Source organism: Hemiscyllium ocellatum, chromosome 39 (genome assembly GCF_020745735.1).
Source record: "Hemiscyllium ocellatum isolate sHemOce1 chromosome 39, sHemOce1.pat.X.cur, whole genome shotgun sequence".
NCBI classification, from domain to species: Eukaryota; Metazoa; Chordata; class Chondrichthyes; order Orectolobiformes; family Hemiscylliidae; genus Hemiscyllium; species Hemiscyllium ocellatum.
In genome coordinates this window covers 8,655,294-8,678,447 of record NC_083439.1, presented here as the reverse complement: position 1 = coordinate 8,678,447, position 23,154 = coordinate 8,655,294, and the positions used below count along the sequence as shown (strand labels likewise).

Sequence of the window (23,154 nt, the reverse complement as noted above, 5' to 3'; positions counted from 1 at the left end):
TGTATAGATCTTCAAAAGGACATTAACAAATTGGTGGAGTGGATAGATCGATCAATAATTTGTTAGCATTCAAAATCATGTAGGCTGTGAACAGAATAGGTAGGGAAAACCTGTTCCCATTCGTAAAAGGTGTGATAACCAGAGGATACGTACTTAAAGGGTTTGACAAAAGAAGCAAATGTGAGGTGAGGGGAAAAGAAAACTTATTCATAAGATTGATTCAGGTTTGGAATGAACTGTCTGTAAGTGTGCTGACAGTGGGTTCAATTAAGGCATTCAAGAGGGCATTCGATGATTAGTTCAATAGATCCTTTGCCTGAATACTCTGGTATAGTTTTCAGAGCAGTGCAGACTGGAGTTACGTTGCAGTATCGTGCAGAAACCCAGATTCAGCAGATTCCAGGAAATTCCCCCCTCCTCCCACTTGTCCTGACATCCTCCTTCCCCCACCATTGGACATGATAACCCATCTCACCCCTCACCATCTCAACACTCCACTCGCTTGCTGCTGAACATGACACAACCTCCACCCGCTAACTCTGACCGACCCTATGCATTACATCACTAACCTGGTACACTATTTATCTTGCACATTGGTATTCTAATTACCTGGCACTCTAATTACCTGGCACCCTAACTCCTGAACCAACTACCACCCTAATGTTATACTTAGCTTTATATCTACTCTCTCACAGCAGCTGCCAGAGTCACTAGCTGTGCAACTTAATGTTTAAACCACAGAAGCTGGAATATTGCTGCTTGATGGGACATGGTTTCACTTTGCTCGTCTCTCCTGCACTCTGAGGAACCGTTTGATTTCAGGTTCACTACACATTTCTGAAGGAGCCAGGATTGGAATTCCCAGCTAGAAATATGCAACTTAGTCCCAATGGAAAAAATATGTTTGGAGTGGCAATCCATTGGGTATGTGTGAGTATATGAGTGAAATGGTCCTAGGCTTTTCCTTAGCACTTACACAACATAGAGAAAAACAGCCTTCACATTTTCATGTTAATACTCTTTCTTCACCTGTCAGAAGAAGTTATTCAGTTTCATTTCACGCTCAGTCTGCAGCCTCATATTTGAATTAATTAGGTGAAACTTATCTGTTGCAACCACTTGTGATGCACAAGCAATGTTGTACAGATAAAAATACTCTCTCCAAACACAACTCAATTCTGGAAGGATAGAATCCATAATTATACAGCCAAGTGTCATACTGTTCAAATGATAATAATGGGGACATTTTTCATGTCCACATCTACAGGTCAGCTATATTTTACCATGCACCACTGACCTACACATTAATGTTAAACTGAGACTCCATCTGCATTTTCTGGTGAAAAGGCCACAGTGTAAAAGTGAAGAAGAAGGAATTATTCCCCCCACACCCCCCACCCCAGTGTACATTGATACCTCAATATCACTAAGCAGATTAATTGGCCATTGTCACTTTGCGGTTTGTGGGAGTTTGTCATGCTGTTTCTACACAACTACAATAATCAAACTTCACGAGTACTTCAGTAATTTTGAAGTATTCTAAGTAACCCTGAAATTGTACGAGGTGCTAGATTAATTCACATCTCTGCTTGGCAACTTACCCTGAGGCTCTTCATCAGCCTGGTCCATCTCCAGTTTAGTCAGGAGGCTAACAAACCACTCAAATGATTTCTGGTCTCTGTTGATCCAAATAAAGTCAACCTGCAATCACAAATCATCACCATTAGTCTTTATATCCTTATTAGATAGAAATCACAGTTACTGTCCCAATATTTACCATAATCCTCCTATCTCTATAGATTGTGCAAAGGCCTATATCAACATAAGCTGGAGTGGACTATTCAGCCCTTCAAGCCTCCTGTGCCATTCACTGCTTCTTATTTGCCTAGTTCCAGGAAGACCGTTATTCCTTTTGGAAAATGGAGATAAGTGTTGGAAGAATTCATAGGTTATTCATTATCATGAATGCTCCTTTCATGCCCAACAAATCCTTGTGAGATCTTGAACTCAAAACTGCTGGCCCAGAGATAGAAACACTACCATTGCATTGCAAGATCTCCCTCCATGGTTGACCCAACTCAACTCCAATTTTCTGGATGCTCCCCAAACCCCTTGATTCCCCTATTTGTGTCTTGAATGCATTCAATTATGGAGCTTCCAAGCCCTGTAGGAGAGAGAATTTTAAAGATTCACAACTCCCTGAGTGAAGAGATTTGTCTGAAAGTTCTGTCGAACGTGAGTTACAAATTGGACACACAAAATCTTGGATCGATCTTAGCAAATTTTGTCCTCAATATACAGCCAAAATCAGCAACATTGTGTTGAATTATTTTCTCATGTTGATTTCAAAGTAGGGAAAATAATTGAAAACTCAGTCATTGTACACTGCTCTTGTGTTCGATCAGCGCTGACGAAAATAAGAAAAATAATTACACTCAAGAGAAATGAATAACTCTCGCAGAAAGTTTGTTAATGAAAGCATCTGAGTATTTTAATATTATTTCCCGTCCAGCAAGCATTAAGCATGTCTCAAGTCCTGACGTTTCTAAACATTGGGAAATGTACATCAAGTTTATCTGAACAGAACACTTAATTTGCACGAAGTACTGCACAGAAACCTATTTGGTCCATCCTTCCACATAAATTCTTCAGACTGGCCCTTTACCCTCTCCTCCCTCCCTCACATAGTTAAAACTGCTCTTTAAATGTCTCTTTGCTGTTTGCCTCAATAACTCCCTGTGCTCACAAATTCCACATTCCAACCACTTTCTGGGTGAAAAGGTTTCTTCTGAATTCCTGATTTGATTTCTTGGTGACTATATTATATTACTGGCATCTAGTTTTGTTTTTTCTGTCCTTGACGTAGAATGTTTAACTCACTTGAACTTGCACTCTGATCAAACAATACCTATAATCATTATGACCAAAACAATCTGCCGATCTTACCTTTTGAAAAGTGCACAAGGGGTTCAGAAGTGGGGAAACAGAATGCTTCACTGTGGGGTAAATTTAATTTTGTCTGGCTTTCCGATAATTTTATCAGTGATTTGATTACTTTAACGTGCATGGGGCTTAGATTTCCCGTGGTTTAGCTATTTCAGCATGATTGTTTAAAGCTTGGATGAATGACTACACAACTGGAATGGGTGCTCATCCATCTGTTTGTTGGAAGAATTGTGCTGAAGCAGCACAGAAACTGTCAAAGGATAAGGCAGATTACAGCAAAATCAGGTTCTCTGCTATGGCACAGTTGTAACACATGCCAAGCCCTCACAGTCGAGTGTCCTTCAGTGAGATATCAGAGCGTGACAACTTCTAAACCATTAAGGAAAGAACGTTAGCAGCACGGTGGCTCAGTGTTTAGCACTGCTGCCTTACAGCGCCAGCAACCTTGGCTCAATTCCAAACTCGGGTAACTGTCTGTGGGGAGTTTACACATTCTCCCTGTGTCTACGTGGGTTTCCTCTGGGTGCTCCAGTTTCCTCTCACAGTCCAAAGATGTGCAGATTAGGGTGAATTGACCATGCTAAATTGCCCATAGTATCCAGGGATGTGCAGGCTAGCTGGATTCCTCATGGGTTTAGATGTTTCAAAATAGGGAGGGAGGTAAAAAAGGTGGGGGAGTGGTATTGCTATTCAGAGATAATATCACAGCTACAGAAAGGGAGCTCATTAAGGAGAGTTTGTCTACTGAGTCATTATGGGTGGAAGTCAGAAACAGGAAAGCAGCAGTTACTTTGTTGGGAGTTTTCTATAGACCTCCTCAATAGCAACAGAGTCACGGGAGGCAAATTTTGGAAAAATGCAGAAGTAACAGGGTTGTTGCCATGGGTGACTTCAACTTCCCTACTATTGATTGCTACCTCCTTAGTGCAAAGAGTATGGACGGAGCAAGTTTTGTCAGGGTGTGTCCAGGAAGGATTCCTGACTCATTATGTAGATAGGAGAAAGTGAGGACTGCAGATGCTGGAGATCAGAGCTGAAAATGTGTGGCTGGAAATGCGCAGCAGGTCAGGCAGCATCCAAGGAACAGGAGAATCGACGTTTCGGGCGTAAGCCCTTCTTCAGGAATTCAAGCCTGATGAAGGGCTTATGTCCGAAACGTCGATTCTCCTGTTCCTTGGATGCTGTCTGACCTGCTGCGCATTTCCAGCAACACATTTTCAGCTCAATATGTAGATAGGCCAACTAGAGGGGCGGCCATATTGAATTTGGTGCTTGGCAATGAACCAGGGCAAGTGTCAGACTTCTTGGTGGGAGAGTGTTTTGGTAATAGTGATCACAACTCCTTGACCTTTACTATACTAGTGGAGAGGAATAGGAGCAGATGGTATGGGAACGTATTTAGTTGGGGGAGGGGAATTACAATACTATTAGGCAGGAATTGTGGAGCATAAATTGGAGCGGATATTCTAAGGGAAATGCACGACAGATATGTGGAAGTTGTTTAGGGAGAACCTACTGTGAGTGTTGGACAGGTTTGTCCCACTGAGACAAGGAAGGAATGGTAGGGTAAGAAACCTTGGATGACAAGAGATGTGGAACATCTAGTCAAGAGGAAGAAGGAAGCTTACTTAAGGTTGAGGAGGCAATGATCAGACCGGGCTCTAGAGGGTTACAAGGTAGCAAGGAATGAACATGAAGAATGGACTTAGGAAATTTAGAAAGGGACATAAAAAAGCATTAGCAGGTAGGATTAAGGAAAACCCCAAGGCATCTACACTTATGTAAGGAACAAGAGGATGGCCTGAGTGAAAGTAGGGCTGAGAGTGGAAGGAACTTGTGCTTGGAGTTGGAGGAGGTAGGAGAGGTCCTTAATGAATACTTTGTTTCAGTGAGAGGGTCCTTGTCGTTTGGGAGGAGAGCATGAAACAGGCTGGTACACTCAAACAGGTTGATGTTAAGAAGGAGAATGTGCTGGAAATTTTGAAAAACATGAGGATAGATAAGTCCCCTGGGCCAGACAGGATATACCTCCAGTTACTATGGAAAGGGAGGGAAAATATGGCTACGCTTTTGGCGATGATCTTTGTCCACTGTAGTACCACCAGATGACTGGGGGTGGCAAATGTTATTCCCTTGTTCAAGAAAGGAAATAGGGATAATCCAGAGAATTACAGACCAGTCAGTCTTACATCAGTGGTGGACAAATTATTGGAGAGAATTCTCACAGACAGGATTTACGATTATTTGGAATAGCACCGCCTGAAGAGAAAAAGTCAGCATGACTTTGTGAGGGGCAGGTCATGCCTCACAAGCCTTATTGAATTCTTTGAGGATGTGACAAAACACATTGATGAAGATAAGTTTATTTACAGTGTGGAAACAGGCCCTTCAGCCCAACAAGTCCACACCGACCCGCCATCCAACCATACATTTACCCCTTCACCTAACACTACAGGCAATTTAGCATGGCCAATTCACCTAGCCTGCACATCTTTGTGACTGTGGGAGGAAACCAGAGCACCCGGAGGAAACCCACGCAGACACGGGGAGAATGTACAAACTCCACACAGTCAGTCACCTGAGGCGGGAATTGAACCCGGGTCTCTAGCGCTGTGAGGCAGCAGTGCTAACCACTGTGCCACCGTGTCACCCACGTTTTGTTAATTTTTTTTCACTGTTCTGTACCTCTTATTTCTTGATTGTCTCTGTTTCTCTCGCTCCCCACTCTCTCATCACCTTTTTCCTCTCCTCTTCCCCCTTTGCTACCCTTCTCCCCTGTTTTCCATTTTGCTTCTGCTTCACCCATCCCCCACATCCCCCCCATATTTTGTCACATAGCACTGGCTTCAGCCTTGGTCATTCACAGCTCTTAATCTCCCTATAATCTCTCTATGCACTGTCATTATCACCTCTTTATTCCAACCTTTGCTTCTGGAGCCATGACTCACCTTCTCTCAGCCTAGTATAAATACCTCCCTATTTCTCCCCCTTTATTTAGCTTTGACAAAGGGTCAGTTAGACTCGAAACGTCAGCTCTTTTCTTGCCATTTACCGAGTCCATCAGGAAGGATGCGAGCCTGAGAGGGGTGACTATTCCTGGAGGTTAAGGCCTCCCTGTACATGGATGATGTCACCGTTTTCTGCTCGGATCCATTGTCCGTGCACAGACTCATGTGCAAATGTGACCAGTTCGAACGGGCCTCGAGGGCTAAGGTAAACCAAGGCAAGAGTGAGGCCATGCTCTTCGGGAACTGGGCCGACCAATCCTCAATCCCCTTCACCGTCAGGACCGACCACCTGAAGGTGCTGGGTATTTGGTTTGGGGGGGCTGGGGCGTGCTCCAAGTCTTGGAAGGAGCGCATCAGCAAAGTGAGGCAGAAACTGGGCAGATGGAAGCTACGGTCGCTCTCCATCGCGGGAGAAAAAACCTGGTCATCAGGTGTGAGGCACTGTCATTGCTATTATACGTGGCACAAGTCTGGCCTATTCCCAGAACCTGTGCCACTGCAGTCACCCGGCCCATCTTCCAGTTTATATGGAGATCAAAGATGGATCCAGTCCGAAGGGATTCGTTGTACAAAGATCTGGGCAACAGGGGAAAAAATACACCCAATGCCACCCTCACCCTGATGGCCACCTTTGTGTGTGGCTGTATCAAGCTGTGCGTGGATCCCCAGTACGCAAACACCAAGTGTCACTACGTACTGAGGTTTTACCCGTTCCCGGTGTTGCGAAGGATGGGCCTGGCCTCGCTGCCGCGGAACGCTCCGAGTAGTTGGACCGTTCCGTATCACCTGTCCTTCGTGAGACATTTATGAAGAAAACACCTTTGATCACAAGTCCATCAGGAAGTGGTCAGCACGTAGTGTCCTTGAGACCCTTCAGGAAAATGAGAGGGCGGATTCTATCGAGCGGTTCCCTGAGCAGATTGTCAAAGCCATTTGCAGAATGCCTCATTGCCAGAACTTTCCAACAAGCACCAAGACATGGCTTGGCTGGTGGTGAGAAGGGCTCTGCCTGTGAGATCCTTTATGCACGCCCGGACTCTCAGCCGCACCACACGCTGCCCTCGAAGCGGCTGCGGGGGGGGAGACTGTCACACACCTCCTTCTGGAATGTGCCTACGCAGAAGTCTGGAGAGGAATGCAGTGGTGTTTGTCGAGGTTGGTCCCAAGCAGCGCCGTGACACGGGACTCCGTGCTCTACGGCCTGTTCCCTGGGACGCACACCGAGACGAACATCAACTGTGCCTGGAGGATCATCAACTTGGTGAAGGACGCTCTCTGGGTGGTCCGAAACCTGTTGATCGTCCAGCTGAAGGAGTTGACCCCGACTGAGTGTTGCAGACTGGCACATTCCAAGGTCCAGGACTATGTGTAGAGGGATGCCCTGAAACTTGGGGCAACTGCTGCCAAGGCGCGGTGGGGAAAGACCACCGTGTAACATCTGCCTGCCTAAAGAAGAACACGGGGGCCATGCAGTCATTTGGGCTCTGCTGATGCCTCAGCTAAAAAATGTAATTGTATAGACCTGTAAATAGGAACAATTACTCTGTTTCAGTATGCAAAGAAATGGAATGTTTACATATGTATAGCATGTCCACTTGTACAGATCAAAGTATTTTATGAATGAACTATATGTTTGAAATAAAAAAAGCTCTTTTCTCTCCTTATAGATGCTGCCAGACCTGCTGAGATTTTCCAGCATTTTGTTTTTAATGACAGGATGCTGAGCTGGTCTGATAAATGCCAGATAGAGTTCAACTTGGAAAAGTATGAAATCATTCACTTTGGAAGGTTAAATTTGAATGCAGAATACAGGGTTAAAGGCAGAATTCTTGGCAGTGTAGAGGTAGAGAGGGATCTTGGGGCCCATGTCCATAGATCCTCAGAATTGCCACCCAGGTTGGTAGGGTTGTTAAGAAGGCTTATGGTGTGTTGGCTTTCATTAGCAGGGGGATTGAGTTTAAGAGCCACGAGGTCGTGCTGCAGCTCTATAGAGTCCTGATTAAACCACATTTAGAATATTGTGTTTAGTTCTGAACATCTCATTATAGGAAAAATGTGGAAGCTTTAGAGAGGGCGCAGAGGATATTTACCAGGGTTCTGCTTTAGAGTATTGTGTTTAGTTCTGAACATCTCATTATAGGAAAAATGTGGAAGTTTTAGAGAGGGCACAGAGGTTATTTACCAGGGTGCTGCCTGGACTGAGGGCATGTCTTAAGAAGAAAGGTTGAGGGAGCTAGGGCTTTTCTCATTGGAGTGAAGAAGGCTGAGAGGTGATGTAAGTGTATATGATAACACAATGAGAGGCATAGCCAGAAAGTTTTTCCCAGGGCAGAAATGGCTATCAAGAGGGGAGATAATTTTAAGGTGATTGAAGGAGGGCGTAGGGGAGATTTCAGAGGTCAGTTCTTTACACAGAGTAGTGGATGTGTGGAATTCACTGCCAGCAGTGGTAGTAGAGTCAGAGACATTATGGACATTTAACTTTTGGATAGGGATATAGATGACAGTAAAGTGTGGGGTATGTAGGTTAGTTTGATGTTAGAGTAGGATAAAAGGCCGGCACAAAGTGGAGGGCTGAAGGGCCTGTACTGTGCTATACTGTTCTATGTTCTATGAAGTGCAAGATTACAGGGAATGGTAGGAATTTGATTAAAGGAAGTTAGGGAGAAATTGACATTTTAATTTTAAGGAAGTATAAACCATAAGCATTTATTTCATGGTTTCTGATACCACCTAAATTCTTTACACAATTTACCATCTTGTAACCATTTTCTATTGTCTACTATAATCCATGTAAACTAGTTGATTATCATAAAATGTCAATGTTAATTCATATTTTGCCACATTAATTATTTAATTAGTTGCTGCCCTAGAGGTAAAATGTCCTCGAATGATACTGGTTAGCTCTGTAACACATACAATTGTCACAGTTGTGACGAAAGATGTATTTGGAGTTTGGATTTTAAGATAGAGGTAGATAGATGCAGGTCAGTTCTGTGAAGGAGTTTATTTTATACAGGTAGGAAAATGATTTGGAATAGTAACCCAAGTGCATCGATTCCAAGAAAGCATGCGACTCCAATCAGTTGCCTAGCAGGACCCCTGCAGTGTTAATAGACTGAGTCAGCTGACTTTCCAACAGACCATAAAGCCATTAGATTTCATTTCTGAGTTCAGTTCAAAAGGATCAGGAATTCAGTTCAGAAGGGGGGACATGTGGGAGAATCAAGCTTTTAGTTCAGGGGAACTAGTTATTGTTTTTGTTTGTGGAGCTACTAAGTCGGGAGAGTTAGAAGAAAAGTCTTCAGGGTGCTTTATAAATGACTTAGACACAGGCGTAGCTGGATGGATTAATAAATTTGCAAATGACACTAAAGTTGGTGGAGTAGTGGACAGTTTGGAAGAATGTTGCAGGTTGCAGGGGGATTTGGATAAACTGCAGAATTGGGCTGGGAGGTGGTAAATGGAGTTCAATGCAGCTAAATGCAAAGTGATGCACTTTGGGTAGACTAGTAGGAAGGCAGAGTACTGGGTCAATGTAAAGATTCTTGGTAGTGTGGATGTACAGAGGGATCTTGGAGTCCATGTACATAGATCCCTGAAAGTTGCCACCCAAGTGGATAGTGCTGTTAAGAAGGCATACGGTGTGTTGGGTTTCATTCGTAGAGAGATTGAGTTTCGGAACCGCAATACCATGCTGTAACTGCACAAAACATTGATGCGGCCACACTTGGAATATTGTGTACAGTTCTGGTCGCCATATTTTGGGAAGGATGTGGAAGCATTGGAAAAAGTGCAGAGGAGATTTACCAGGATGTTCCCTGGTCTGGAGGGAAGGTCTTATGAGGACAGATGAGACACTTGGGTCTGTTCTTATTGGAAAGAAGAAGGCTAAGAGGGGATTTGATAGAACATACAAGATGATCAGCGGATTAGATAGGGTAGACAGTGAAAGTCTTTTTCCTCGGATGATGATGTCAGCTTGTACGAGGGGGCATAACTACAAATTGAGGAGTGATAGATTTAAGACAGATGTCAGAGGCAGGTTCTTTACGCAGAGAGTGGTAAGGGCGTGGAATGCCCTGCCTGCTAATGCAGTCAACTCAGCCACATTAGGGAAATTTAAACAATCCTTTGATGAGCACATACATGATGATGGGATAGCGTAGGGGGAACAAGCTGAGAATAGTTCACAGGTCAGTGCAACATCGAGGGCCGAAGGGCCTGTTCTGCGCTGTATTGTTCTATGTTCTATGTTACAACCATCAGCATTGTGAAAGGGGGTTTAGGAAAGGATCATATAACTGTGTCTGCCATGCAGAAAAAAGAAATTAGAAGGACTCAATTAGAATTGAGATGGGAGTAAAATTGCCCCGGAATTGAGTATCAGTCAAAGGATGGTGTTGGAGAACAGGATGAAACACTGTTTTCTTGCTTATATTTAGACCTTTCCAAATGTCCTATACATATAGCTTTGTTTGAACTGTTTTTCTTTCATATTTCTGGAATAAACTTTTATCCTATTGTTGAGGAACATCTGCAGCCTCAGCAAATACGTTTCAGAGACTGACTGCCACGATAATTAACTGCAAAAGATTAACCACATAATCTGTCAAGGCAGCTCTTGTTCTGGGAATTGACTTGTATTAATACCAGCTGGGATGATAACTCATTGATGGCCAAGGGTGGTCACAGGTGTGCAGTTTAAAACCTTGAGGACCCATAGCCGAGATACCCAGGTCACCCAGAAACTGAGGTCAACCGGGTAATTGACTTCGTGTAGCTGACTCATGCCTCACATAAACCAAGACAAACACAGCTTGAATAGGTAACAATATGATTCTAGCAATCCTGTACTGTATGCAATAGGCTGGTGCCACTATCCCTGCTTCCTGCTTTCCAAAAGGTTTCATCAATGGTTATCTGGTGATATAACCGATCAAAGTAAGCTGGTAGCTGTAAATCTGAACAAGGTGGCTCCATCATTTGGAAAACACAGTCCAGGCTCTAAATAAGTAAATCAGAAACTGCTGTAGCCCCCAATGTTAACAACTACCCTTCACTCCCTACCAAAGAGGAGTTAAACCAGAAAGAAGAATAATTACCTTTCTGTTTACTATCTCGCTGTTAATCTAACTCTTCGTAGACTGTGAGCTAATCACTGGAGACTGACAGGAGCCTCATAAAAAATTCTAACGTCAGGATCCAGGGACTTAGTTCAGACTCCAATAGAATTTTAACCCTGGGGTGTAGCACTCCACACTGGGTGCTGACTGAGCACAATAAAGCTGACATTAAATGCATCAAGGGTCAGGGATGCCTGGAGAGCGTGCCTCTCCCCATCCCACAGGGAAAACCTGGACCTCCCCTATCTCCTGCCTTCTGATACCCCACCTGCTCACTCAATATGACTCACCTTAGCCCTGGAGACTAACTCCAGCTAGATACATTCCTGGAGGTATCATCACGTGGTTTTTCAGCTCTAATTAAGTTTCCAACTAATAGACATAAGTGTTCAAAGAAAACAAAAAACTCATTTTTTAATGCTCGAATGAATTTTCTCCCTGGGTTGCCCCCAGCTGGAGTGCGGTATAATTAATGTTTCATTGCTGGAGACTGCAGACCACTCTGGAGAATTAGCAACACTACGCGGAGGCCTCTCAGAGTCCATTTACCTTCCTCAAACTCATTTCATTGTCCTTCACGTTTTCACACCAGGAGTAACTACAGTTGGGACAATTCTGTTTCCTCATGCGATACCTGTCATAATTAGGAGGCATAAAATTATCACAGTGAAAATATGACTGCTGGTTATACCTATAACCTCATAAAAAGGATCTGAACACTTACAAAAAGATAACAATTAAGAAAAGGAACATTCCATAATAAATCTCCATGGGATGAATTTTATGGTTTAATGAATCTTAGAACTGACTAATTAGTAAAGTTAGATCGCATGGGATTCAGGGAGAGCTTGGCAATTGGATATAAAATTGGCTTGACGGTAGGAGACAGATGATGGTGGTGGAGGGTTGTTATTTTGGACTGGAGGTCTTCACCAGTGGTATTCTGCAGGGATTGATGCTGGGTCCATTGCTGTTTGTCATTTATACAAACGATTTGGACAAATTTGCAGATGACACCAAAACTGCTGGTACAGTCAACAGTGAAGAAGGTTATCTAAGATTACGATGGGATCTTGATCAATTGGGTCAATTGGCTGAGCAGTGGCAGATGGTGTTTAATTTGGATAAATGCGAGGTATTGCATTTTGGTAAAACAAAGGCAGGCAGGATTTACACAATTAATGGCACCACCCTAGGTAGTGTTATTGAATAGACAGACCAAGGGGTTCAGGTATACAGTTCTTTGAAAGTTGCATCATAGGTAGACAGAGTGGATGAGACGGTTTAGCACACTTGCCTTCATTGTTCAGACCACTGAGTATAGGAGCTGGGACGTCTTGTTGAAGTTGTACAGAACATTAGTGAGGCCACTTTTGGAGTACTGTGTACAGTTCTGGTCACCATGTTATAGGAAGGATATTATCAAATTATAGGGGGTTCAGAAAAAGTTTACTAGAGTGTTATTGGGAACGGAGGGGCTTAAGTTATAAGAAGAGGCTGGATAGACTGGGACTTTTTCCATTGGAACATAGGATGTTGAGAGGTGACCTTATAAAGGTTCATAGAATTACAAAGACCATAGGTGAGGTTAATAGCAAAGGTCTTTTCCATTGGATGGGGAGTTCAAAACTAGGGGGCAATCCTTAAGGTGAGAACAGAAAGATTTAAAAGATACCTGAGGGCAACTTTTTCACACAGAGAGTGATTCGTATGTGGAATGAGCTGCTAGAGAAAGTGGTAGATGCAGGTATGGTTACAACATTTACTAAACATTTGGACAGGGGCATAAATAGGACAGGGCGAATGTGAGGACTGCAGATGCTGGAAATTAGAGTCAAGATTAGAGTGGTGCTGGAAAAGCACAGCAGGTCAGGCAGCATTCCTGATGAAGGGCTCCTGCCTGAAACGCCAATTTTCCTGCTCCTCGGGTGCTGCCTGACCAGCTGTGCTTTTCCAGCACCACTCTAATCTTGGCATAAATAGAACAGTTTTAGAAGGACATGGGCCAAATGCAGACAACTGGGACCTGTATAGTTTGGGAAATTTGGTTGGCATGGATGAGCTGGACCATATGGTGTGTATGACCCTCGTCATAGTGCAGAAACAGGCTAATGAGGATTTCTGCCTCTTTCAGCAAGTGAGTTCCAGATCCCAATCATCCTCTTGGTGAAAGAATTTCTCCTCAACTCCCCTCAAGGGTGTGGGGGAACAAAGCAGGAGATTGGCACTAGGTTAGGATGCTCACTGAAGAGTTGGTGCGAGCACAATGGGCCAAATGGCCTCCTCCTGCACCCGAACAATTCTGTGGTTCTTCTGTCAATTACTTTCTCCCCTGGTTAATGATTGTTCGGTGAAGGGGAATATGTACTTCCTACACATTTATCTAGGTCTCTTATTTATAAAAAGGCATAAACTGTATGAGAAATGATAAACTAACACACTTGTGTCAGAAGGTATAGTGTTTGCAGTTGGAAGGTGGAGATTATTGTTAGAGTAGATTCTGTTAATCATTCAAATCATTCCACTTCTATTTGAACTTGAGTTTTAACTTTTGGATTAACTACTTAACTGAGCTGCACTACCCCATCCTTTAAGGGGAATATAAGAGTTTCCAAGGCATGTTTTAAAGAAGAGCAGCAAAGTTTCTTGTTCTGATGAACATTTATCCTCAACCAACGTCAGGGCATTATCACACTGCTCTCTGTGGGATTTCGTTGCTGCATTTCCTACATTTCAACGATATCTCAGAAGTACTTGTGTTGATTTGAAGCACCACAGGACATCCTGATGCTATGGAAATATAAAGACAAGAACATTCTTTTGTACTTTTGCTGATCTGGAGGTTTCTGAAGTGGAAGGTTTCTATTTCCCACCTGAGACAGACTTCACCTTGATGCACACAGAAATGCTACAGATTGGGACATTTGGTCCTTGTGTTGTTTCTAGCAATGTAAGCTCACCTGTACATGATGCTTTGCAAAATGGAAGCGAATGGGGTGATACCAATGCCAGCGCCAATGAGCACTGCGTGCTCTGAAGTGAAGATTGTCCTGGTAGGTGTTCCATACGGCCCATCGATGTAACACTAAGGAGAAGCACAAGCCATTCATTAATGCATGTGCCTATAAATGGAAAAAGATACAGAAACTGCAATATTGCCTTCGAAAGGATAGGATATACTCCAATTAATCCGTGAAATTTCAGGTCAGTAATCTCTCTAAGTTCTAATTTCAAGAATATCTCAAAACTTTGCAACATGTTTTACTCAAGGAGTTGTACAATAGATATTTTGTGAAGTTGCAAAATGTTGAGTTGTCAGCATTTCTCATATTTCTCTCCGCTCTGTAGCAGTTTACTTGCCTTAGGGGTTGTTTCTGTCAAAGGTGCCTTCCTCATGACACTGAACCAACATCATGACCCATCCCCTCTTGTTCTTGTGGATCTACATTGGTTCCTGGCCGAGCAAAATACTGTAACATTCTCATCCTTGTTTCTGAATACCTCTATGGCCTCACCACTCCCTTATCTTGGTAATCAATAACCCTCTGAAATCTCTGTATTCCTCTTCTTCTGGCCTCATCAATTGTATTCAGTCCATCATCAATAACTACACCTTCAGTGGCTAATGCCGTGAACTCTGGAGGTCCTCCATAAGCCCCTCTAACTCCCTACCCCTTCCTTCTTTGAGGCTGCTTCTGGGTCCTGTAGCCATTGCTTGATGTTTTCTCACCCAACGTTCCCACATCCGGTTTTCTCTAAAGTGATGAACACTGACTGAGCCTACTGATCACAGAGAAACCTGTATTGACACTTGACAATACTTAAGTTCATATATTGTACACTGAATAAATCAACTTTAAACAAAGAGGATCATTGCCTTAAAGCTCAAACTCAAACATGAGTAACAACAAGTCACTGGTGTCCATGATCATGAGTCCATAAGAAACAGGAACAGGAATAGGCTGTTTGGCCCCTTGAGCCTGTTCCACCATTTACTAGGATCACGGCTGATCCAACATGCCTTACGTCCACTTTCCTATGTTTTCCTTGGAACCCTTGATTCCCCGACTGATCGAGAATCTAACCACCTCAGCCTTAAATATACACAAGGACTTTTTTCCCACAGCTGTCTGTGGCAAAGAGTTTCAACAACTCTCAACCCTGTGAGAGAGAAAATTCTTCCTCATCTCAATCTGAAATCGGTGCCCCTTTATTCTTAGATGCTCCATGGCTCTCAACATTCTTACGAATGAAGCGAGTGGACTCAGTAATCACTCCAGCAGTGTGATAATGCCCTGATAATCTGTTTTTACAGATGTTGGCTCAAGGATAAATATTGGCCAGGACAAGGAACTTTGCTGCTCTTCTTTCAAATAGGGGAAACTCTAAATTTCCCCTGAAAGAATGGGGTGGAGTAGCTCAGTTCAGTAGTTAATCCGAAAGACAGCAGTTAAAACTAAAGTTCAAATAGAAGTGGAATGATTAACAGAACTCTGCTCCAACAGCAGGGTCTCGGACTCAGTAATCCCTTCAGGCCTTGACAAGATAATTTATGGGACAGTTCAGTGCAGTATTGAGGGAGTGCTACTTTGTCAGACACCCTCACTGTCTTTGACCATGTTGCTCTGGGTCTTGAGCCACGTGCAGCCATGAACGGGGAAGGCTGGTAGATTTCCCTCTGTAAAGTGGACCAGACAGTTTCAGGGTCACCATCACTGACATTAGTTTTAGATTTTTATGAACATAATTCTACACACCATGTTGGAATTTGACCCCATGACCCTGGTGTGAAATGCTGAAACAAATCTCAAATCCAACTTTTCTACTGATTCAGATCGATGTTAAAGTTCCCATGGCAAAATAGAAAGAAAATTGGAGAACTCTTGGTTAAAATTCTACCTTTAAACTGAAACAGGGTGAAATACCCATGTTTATTTGTTGGCTCTTACTATTAAAAATGTTGACACTGCCATACATATGTCAGTTCCTGAAAGTGATCCATTGTACATGCAGGAATTTATTACGTGTAGTAATTTATTGTATACGCAGGAATTTATATGTGAAATAATTTATCAGCTATGCAATAATTTTCTGTTTCAGAATTTTTGATAAAGCAGTACATAAAGGCACATGAAATTTTACATGTTAGAAGCTTTCTCTTACCTTAATGTTACAGTATCGATGATTGTCACTCAGTTTTGTCGAGACCTTAGGAAAGGAAAGAAGACTAATATGACTAAGGAGCTAGCAATAACACTGAGTTGGTGGTACCATTGCTATATGTTCATTTACACGCCATTTCATAGAGGTACTGGTGTGAATTGGTCAAGTGTTGGATTAGAAATACACCAGGGTCATGGGGTCAAATTCCAACATGGTGTGTAGAATTATGTTCATAAAAATCTAAAACTAATGTCAGTGATGGTGACCCTGAAACTGTCTGGTCCACTTTACAGAGGGAAATCTACCAGCCTTCCCCGTTCATGGCTGCACGTGGCTCAAGACCCAGAGCAACATGGTCAAAGACAGTGAGGGTTGGGCATTTGGAATTTGACCCCATGACCTTGTGTATTTCTAATCCAACATTTGACCAATTCCACCTCTCACCTTAAACCTATGCCCCCCAGGGGTTGACATTTCCACCCTGGGAAAATGTCTCTGACTACTCACCCTATCCACGTCTCTCAACCTTCTGCACTTCTATCAGGTCGCTCCTCTCCCACCCCACCCCCACCAGTCTTTGATGGTCTAGCGAAAACAATTCCAGTTTTTCAGTTCAAAGACAATAAGGGTTGGGCAACAAATGCTGGCCTTCCCTGCCCTGTCCACCTAATGTGATAGAAGAAATCCTTTTTTTTCCAAAAGTATCTTCTGCCTCAATTTTCCCTTCTTTGCCTGTGTTTTTATCCAGCAGGGATATCCTAGCAAGGAATGCTTGAAAATTGATCAAGGGGGCAATTGATGATTATATGTCAGGGGCTTGGGTGAGACTTTGTGCAAATAGGGAGCAAGTAGAACATAGAACAGTACAGCACAGGAACAGGCCCTTCGGCCCATCATGTCTGCGTCGACCATGAAGCCATTCTAAATTAATATAATCAGCCTGCCCGTGGTCTGCATCACTCTGTTCCCTGCCTGTTCATGTGCCTGTCTAAATGCCTCTTTAACATTGCTCTCATATCTATTTCCACCTCCTCCCCTTGGCAGGGCGCCCCAGCCTTCTGCCACCCTCTGCATAAAAAAACTTGTCTTGCACATTTCCGTTACAATTCCGCCTCTCACCTTAAACCTATGCCCCCCAGTGTTTGATATTTCCACTCTGGGAAAATGTCTCTGACCACTCACCCTATCCATGTCTCTCAACCTTCTGCACTTCTATCAGGTCGCTCCTATCCCACCCCAAACCCGCCAGCCTTTGACACTCTAGCGAAAACAAAATCCCAGTTTTTCCAACCTCTCCTTCTAGCTGATACACTCCAATGTCCTGGTAAACCTCTCTTGCACCCTCTCCAAAGGCCCCACATCCCTCTTATAGAACTGTACACAATTCTCCAAATGTGGCTGAACTAGAGTTTTATACAGCTGCTATGTGACTTGCCAGCGATCAGTGGCATTGAATTTTGCAATGTGTGAATTAGATTAAAACTCTGATTAGAAAAGTATACACCTTCTCTGTTAATTAATATTGAACCACGGGTAATTTATACCCTGGAGGTAATGAGTCATTTATTTGTAATGCTGATCCATTCGAGGAAATTATTTTAAAAAGCCCTATATGCCTTTTCAGGTGAATGTAACCATCTGAAGAAAGAAGGGATATCAACATGGTCACCTGGCTGATATCTATCCGTCAGTCTTGAAAACATGGATTATCTGATCTATATTATGTTACTCTTCATGTGAGCTTGCTGCACACATATGTATTTTCCTGTTTACCTTGGCGACACCGACTACAGTTGAAGAAGTGCTTCACTCACTGTAAAGTACATTGCAATGCCTTGAGGCTGTGAAGGATGCTAAATAAATGCAAGTCCGTCTTCAATTGTTTTGAGTCATCTCAAGGCTAGCTTTGTGCATCACCTTGTGGACAACTCCAGGATGACAGGTGTAGAAAGGAATTGCTTGGAGTCTGAGTGCAACAAAGAATGGGGAAGAGGATATAATTAAAATGCAGCAAAGATAAAGAATGATAATTAATATTCAGGGATGAAAGCAGTTCCTCATGTTTTTTCAGGCAGGCAGGATGGAGATAAAGTTTCTTTGCTGTAGGCCTGATAAATTAACAGGAGATCTTCAAATAAGATCTTCTCTGTAGTCTCTGTGTTTCAGCTTAATTGATGTTTTTTTTCCTAATTACGATTATCATTCGCAGTTTGCAACAACAAAACAAAAGGAAGAAAAGATGCAATTTACTGGACAGAAGAATCCATAGCACCTGTCCTCTGATGTGCTGACACCTGTGCGGTTGGGGTTGTTGGGACGCAGTCTGTTTCCACTCTCCAGCCCACCCTCGGTTCACTGCCGAAGATACACTCTTACCCTGCTGACTTCATCCAAAATAATTCCCGAGGGCAAATATCTTCAACAAGTGCACACACGGTGCGTACCTTTATTTTTATTCATTCATAGAACATAGAACAGTACAGCCCTTTGGCCCACCATGTTGTGCTGAACATGAAGCCAAATGAAACTAATCTCTTCTGCCCGTCCTTGACCCATTTCCCTCCATTGCTTCCTTATCCAAGTGCTTATCTAAAAGTCCCTTAAACGTCCCTATCGTATCTGCCTCTTCCATCACCCTGATACCGTGTTTCAGACTTTTACCACTCTGTGTAAAAAACTTGTCCCTCATATCTCCTTTGAACTTTCTCCCACTCATCTTAAATGCATGCCCCCTAATATTAGATATTTCAACTCTGGGGAAAAAAGTTTCTGACTGTCAATCCTGTCTATTCATCTTATAATTTTATGGACTTGTATCAAGTCTCCTCTAAGCCTGCAGGGAAAAACAACTCAAGTTTTTCTCGCCTCTCCTTGTAGCTCATACCCTGTAATCCAGGCAGCATCCTGGTAAACCTCCTCTGCACCCTTTCTAAAGCCTCCCTCCTCCCTGTAACGTGGCCAGAATTGAACACAACACTCTACGTGTGGCCTAACAAAGTCTTATAAAGCTGCAACATAATATCTTGCCTCTTGTACTCAATGCCCTGACTAATAAAGGCAAGCATGCCATGTGCCTTCTTTACTATCCTACCTACTTGTGTGGCCACTTTCAGGGAATTATGGACTAGGACTTTCAAGATTCCTCTGTATATTAATGCTGTTCAGACTCCTGCCATTTACTGTATACATTTCCTTAACATTTGATCTCCCAGGTGCAGCACCTCACACTTACCCAGATTAAACTCCATCTGCCATTTCTCCACCCATATCTGCAACTGATCTATATCCTAATGTACCCTTTGACAAACTTCTATGCTATCCATAACTCCACCATTGAAGGGATGTGGGCACCATTAGCTGGACCAGCATTTATTACACATCCCTAGTTGCCCATGAGGTGGTGGTGATGGCCCGCCTTTTGAAACTCCGCAATCCACTTGGTGTAGGTAGATCCACAGTGGTACTGGGGAGGGAGGTTCATGATTTTTGACCCAGCAACAGTGAAGGAACAGCAATATATTTGCATGCCAGGATGGTGAGTGGCTTGGAGGGGAATTTGCAGATAGTGGTGTTGTCCAAGTATCTGCTGCCCTTGTCCTTCTAGATGAAAGTTGTCATGGGTTTGGAAGATGCTACCTAAGGATCTTCAGTGAATTTCTAAGTGCATCTTGTAGATAGTACACACTGCTGCTACTGAGCATCAGTGGTGGAGTTACTCAATGTGGATATGGTGCCAACCAGCTTTGTCCTGGATGGTGTTGAGCTTGTTGTTGGAGCTGCACCCATCCAGCAAGTGGGGAGTATTCCAACACACTCCTGACTTGTGCCTTGCAGGAATTAGTCAGGATTTGAGGAGTCAGATAGTGAGTTACTTGCAGTAGGATTCCTATTCTCTAATCTGCTCTAATAACCACTGTATTTATGTGGCAAATCCAGTTGAGTTTCATGTCAACGGTAACCCTCCAGGATATTGATAGTGGGGTATTCAGTAATGGTAACACCATTTAATATCAAAGAGAGATGGTTGGAGTGTTTCTGATTGGAGATGGTCATTACCTGGCATTTGAGTGATGCAAATGCCAGGTAACGTTGGGGCAGCATGGTGGCTCAGTGGCTAGCACTATTCCCTCACAGCACCAGGGAACTGAGTTCAATTCCAACCTCTGGCAACTGTCTGTGTGGAGTTTGCACATTCTCCCCGTGTCTGCGTGTTTCAATTCAGGTGAATTGGCCATGCTAAATTGCCCATAGTGTTCAGGGACGTGTAGGTTAGGTGCATTAGTTGGGAGTAAAGTTAGGGTAATAAAGTAGGGATCTGGGTGGTTTAGAGGGTCGGTGTGGACTAGTTGGGCTGAAGGGCCTGTTTCCATACTGTAGGGATTCTATGTTCTAAATGTTACTTGCTACTTGTCAGCCTCAGCCTGGATATTGTTCAGATCGTTTGTACATTTGAATAGGGACTGCTTTGAGAAGTCGCACACGGACATTGTGCAATCAGTGGCGAATCTTCTGATGGAGGGAAGGTCTCAAGTTGCCAGACCTATTCTAAGTGTGTCCCATTTAGCATAGTTATAGTGCCATACGCAGCAGACACATTGGAACCCCATCACCTGCAAAGTCCCCTCCAAGTCACTCACCATCCTTGGAAATATATCAACATTCCTACAGTGTTGCTGGGTCAAAATCCTGAAATTCTCTCGCTAAGGGCACTGTAGGTTAACCCACAGCACACAGACTGCAGGAATTCAAGAAGGTAACCTCAACCCCATCCTCTCAAGGGGCAACTAGGGATGAGCAGTGAATACGACATCAATGTCCCATGAATGGGGAAGAAAAGGTTCAGGGCGATAGATTGCCGCCACATTCTCAGGACAACTAGTCACATGCAACAAATGACAATACCTTTCCGGAGAATTGTCAGGAAAGGCATCAACAACAAATGATCTCACCAAAACATATCTTAGACAACCACTTGTACAGGAGTCCCAGTTATCGAGAAGTGTCCTGACTGATTTGCCTGAAACCTTCCACTCTCTCCTCCTATTCCAGGCTTTTACCCTTCCCTCTGGAATGTCTGTCAGTCCTAGGGAGGTGTTTCTTCATATCTTGACAGTGCCAAGTTGGATGAAGGACCATTTCCAAATTCCATCCTCCTCCTTCACATATTGACATAAGAGCCTGAATGATTTTTTTTAAGATTAGATTCCCTACAGTATGGAAACAGGCCATTTGGCCCAAGATGTCCACACTGACCCTCCAAAGAGTAACCCACCCAGACATACTCCCCTACCCTATATTTACCCCTGACCAATGTATCTAATACTATGGGCAATTTAGCATGGCCAATCTACTTAACCTACACATCTTTGGACTGTGGGAAGAAACCCACTCAGACACTGGGAGAACGTGCAAACTCCACACGAGGCTGGGATCAAACGTGGGTCCCTGGCACTGTGAGGCAGCAGTGCTAACCACTGAGCCATTCAGAAATAATCTGTGAATTCAAATTCCACCATCTATCATGGCGGGATTCGAACCCCTGTACCTAGCACATTATCTGGATGGCTGGATTAACAGTCCAGTGATAATACACTAGGCCATTGCCTCATTTCTAGCATTTTCTGTCTGATTTCAGGAACTGGATTTTCCCTTTGGGTTTCTGAATTTTCACTGTGGGGGATAGAAGTCTGTATTGCATGGGAATGTCACTCCCCTTTGCAAATTCTTGAAACTACATATATAGATACCGAGGGCCCAGGTTTTTTTTTAAATGGGGAAGAAAAGGAAACTGTCCTCCTCAGTACCAGTAGTAACACACTGACTGCGGCACCAGCCAGCACAGAGTCAGTCCCCTAAACTGAGGAGACTCTAAATCTCCTGGCTATACTTTATTTTTCTTCTGTAAAAGGGGCATATTTTAAATCGGCTGCAAAGCACTCTCCTGATTTTTTAAAACTTTACCCCCCCCCCGACTACTGTCTAACTGCAGAAGTACTATGGCCCAGTTTTATTTTTCTTTCAAATGACTTTTTTTTATTTCCCTCCGACAAAATCTATTTATATTTTACATAACAACTAACGCAATGTGAATGTGACTCATTTACACAACCTGTACAGAAAACAAACAGTCAGAATCTGACACGCATAAACAAACATACGATTCCCGGGCCCAGTTTTATCAAAAGCAGGTGGAATCTGCGCACACATTACTCATTTGTCATCAAGGCGGGGTTGTGAAGGCATCCAATCCTTGCTGCATTGCCCTGGTAACACCCCAACCAATCAGAGTCTACCCATCTCATCTGAAAATTAAGATTGACAGTTAACTATTTGTGTTGCAGCTCCGATGGCCCAACCAATCAGCACCCTCTTCTCATGCTGTGTAAAATGGTGTCTCTTTTTATCAAGTCTGTCTCTTGAGAACTTGTTCTGAGAAGTGCAGGGTGCAAAGCATTAACTTCTAAACTCATTTTAGCAACGTGTGGGTCCTGTGGTTCATTAATTAAGGTCATGGATAAGCTCTTGATGCTGGTGGACTATTCAATGGCCTTCCAGTCAGCAAACACATCAAAATGGAGGGGATCAAATTTTTAAATCCAATAGTTTTCTGAATTCCAGAAGGTTTTAAAAAAAAAGTAATACTCTTATAAGTGAATTGAAGATCCATTTTGAAGCACATGTTGAACAAATGAATATCATCTGTATGTTTATTGGTTATTCTGGGATTCAAATTTTGACATTTTCTCTATGGTGGGGCTGCCCATCTTCAGGGAGACTCATGGCTGCTGCTCCCTCCTCTAGCACTCAGAGGCTTCTCAGCTCATCTGGGCCGCAGGCCTCCTGGTCACTCACCCTTTAAACTGATCCTCGGCTAGAGTCCTAGGTCTCCTGGTCACTCACCCACTGAACTG

At 43.3% G+C, this 23,154-nt stretch overlaps 1 protein-coding gene across 1 annotated transcript in view; it reads right to left on the bottom strand.

Annotated features, from left to right (window-relative positions):
* nox5 (NADPH oxidase, EF-hand calcium binding domain 5) overlaps positions 1 to 23,154 on the bottom strand; it is a 75,335-nt gene that overhangs the window by 12,776 nt on the left and 39,405 nt on the right. Inside the window, exons 11-14 of the mRNA XM_060852848.1 lie at positions 16,244 to 16,288; positions 14,041 to 14,165; positions 11,630 to 11,714; positions 1,602 to 1,701 (exon numbers count right to left, since the gene is read on the bottom strand). Of these exons, the coding sequence (XP_060708831.1) occupies positions 1,602 to 1,701; positions 11,630 to 11,714; positions 14,041 to 14,165; positions 16,244 to 16,288 (355 nt within the window). The remainder of the gene's footprint in view (positions 1 to 1,601; positions 1,702 to 11,629; positions 11,715 to 14,040; positions 14,166 to 16,243; positions 16,289 to 23,154) is intronic.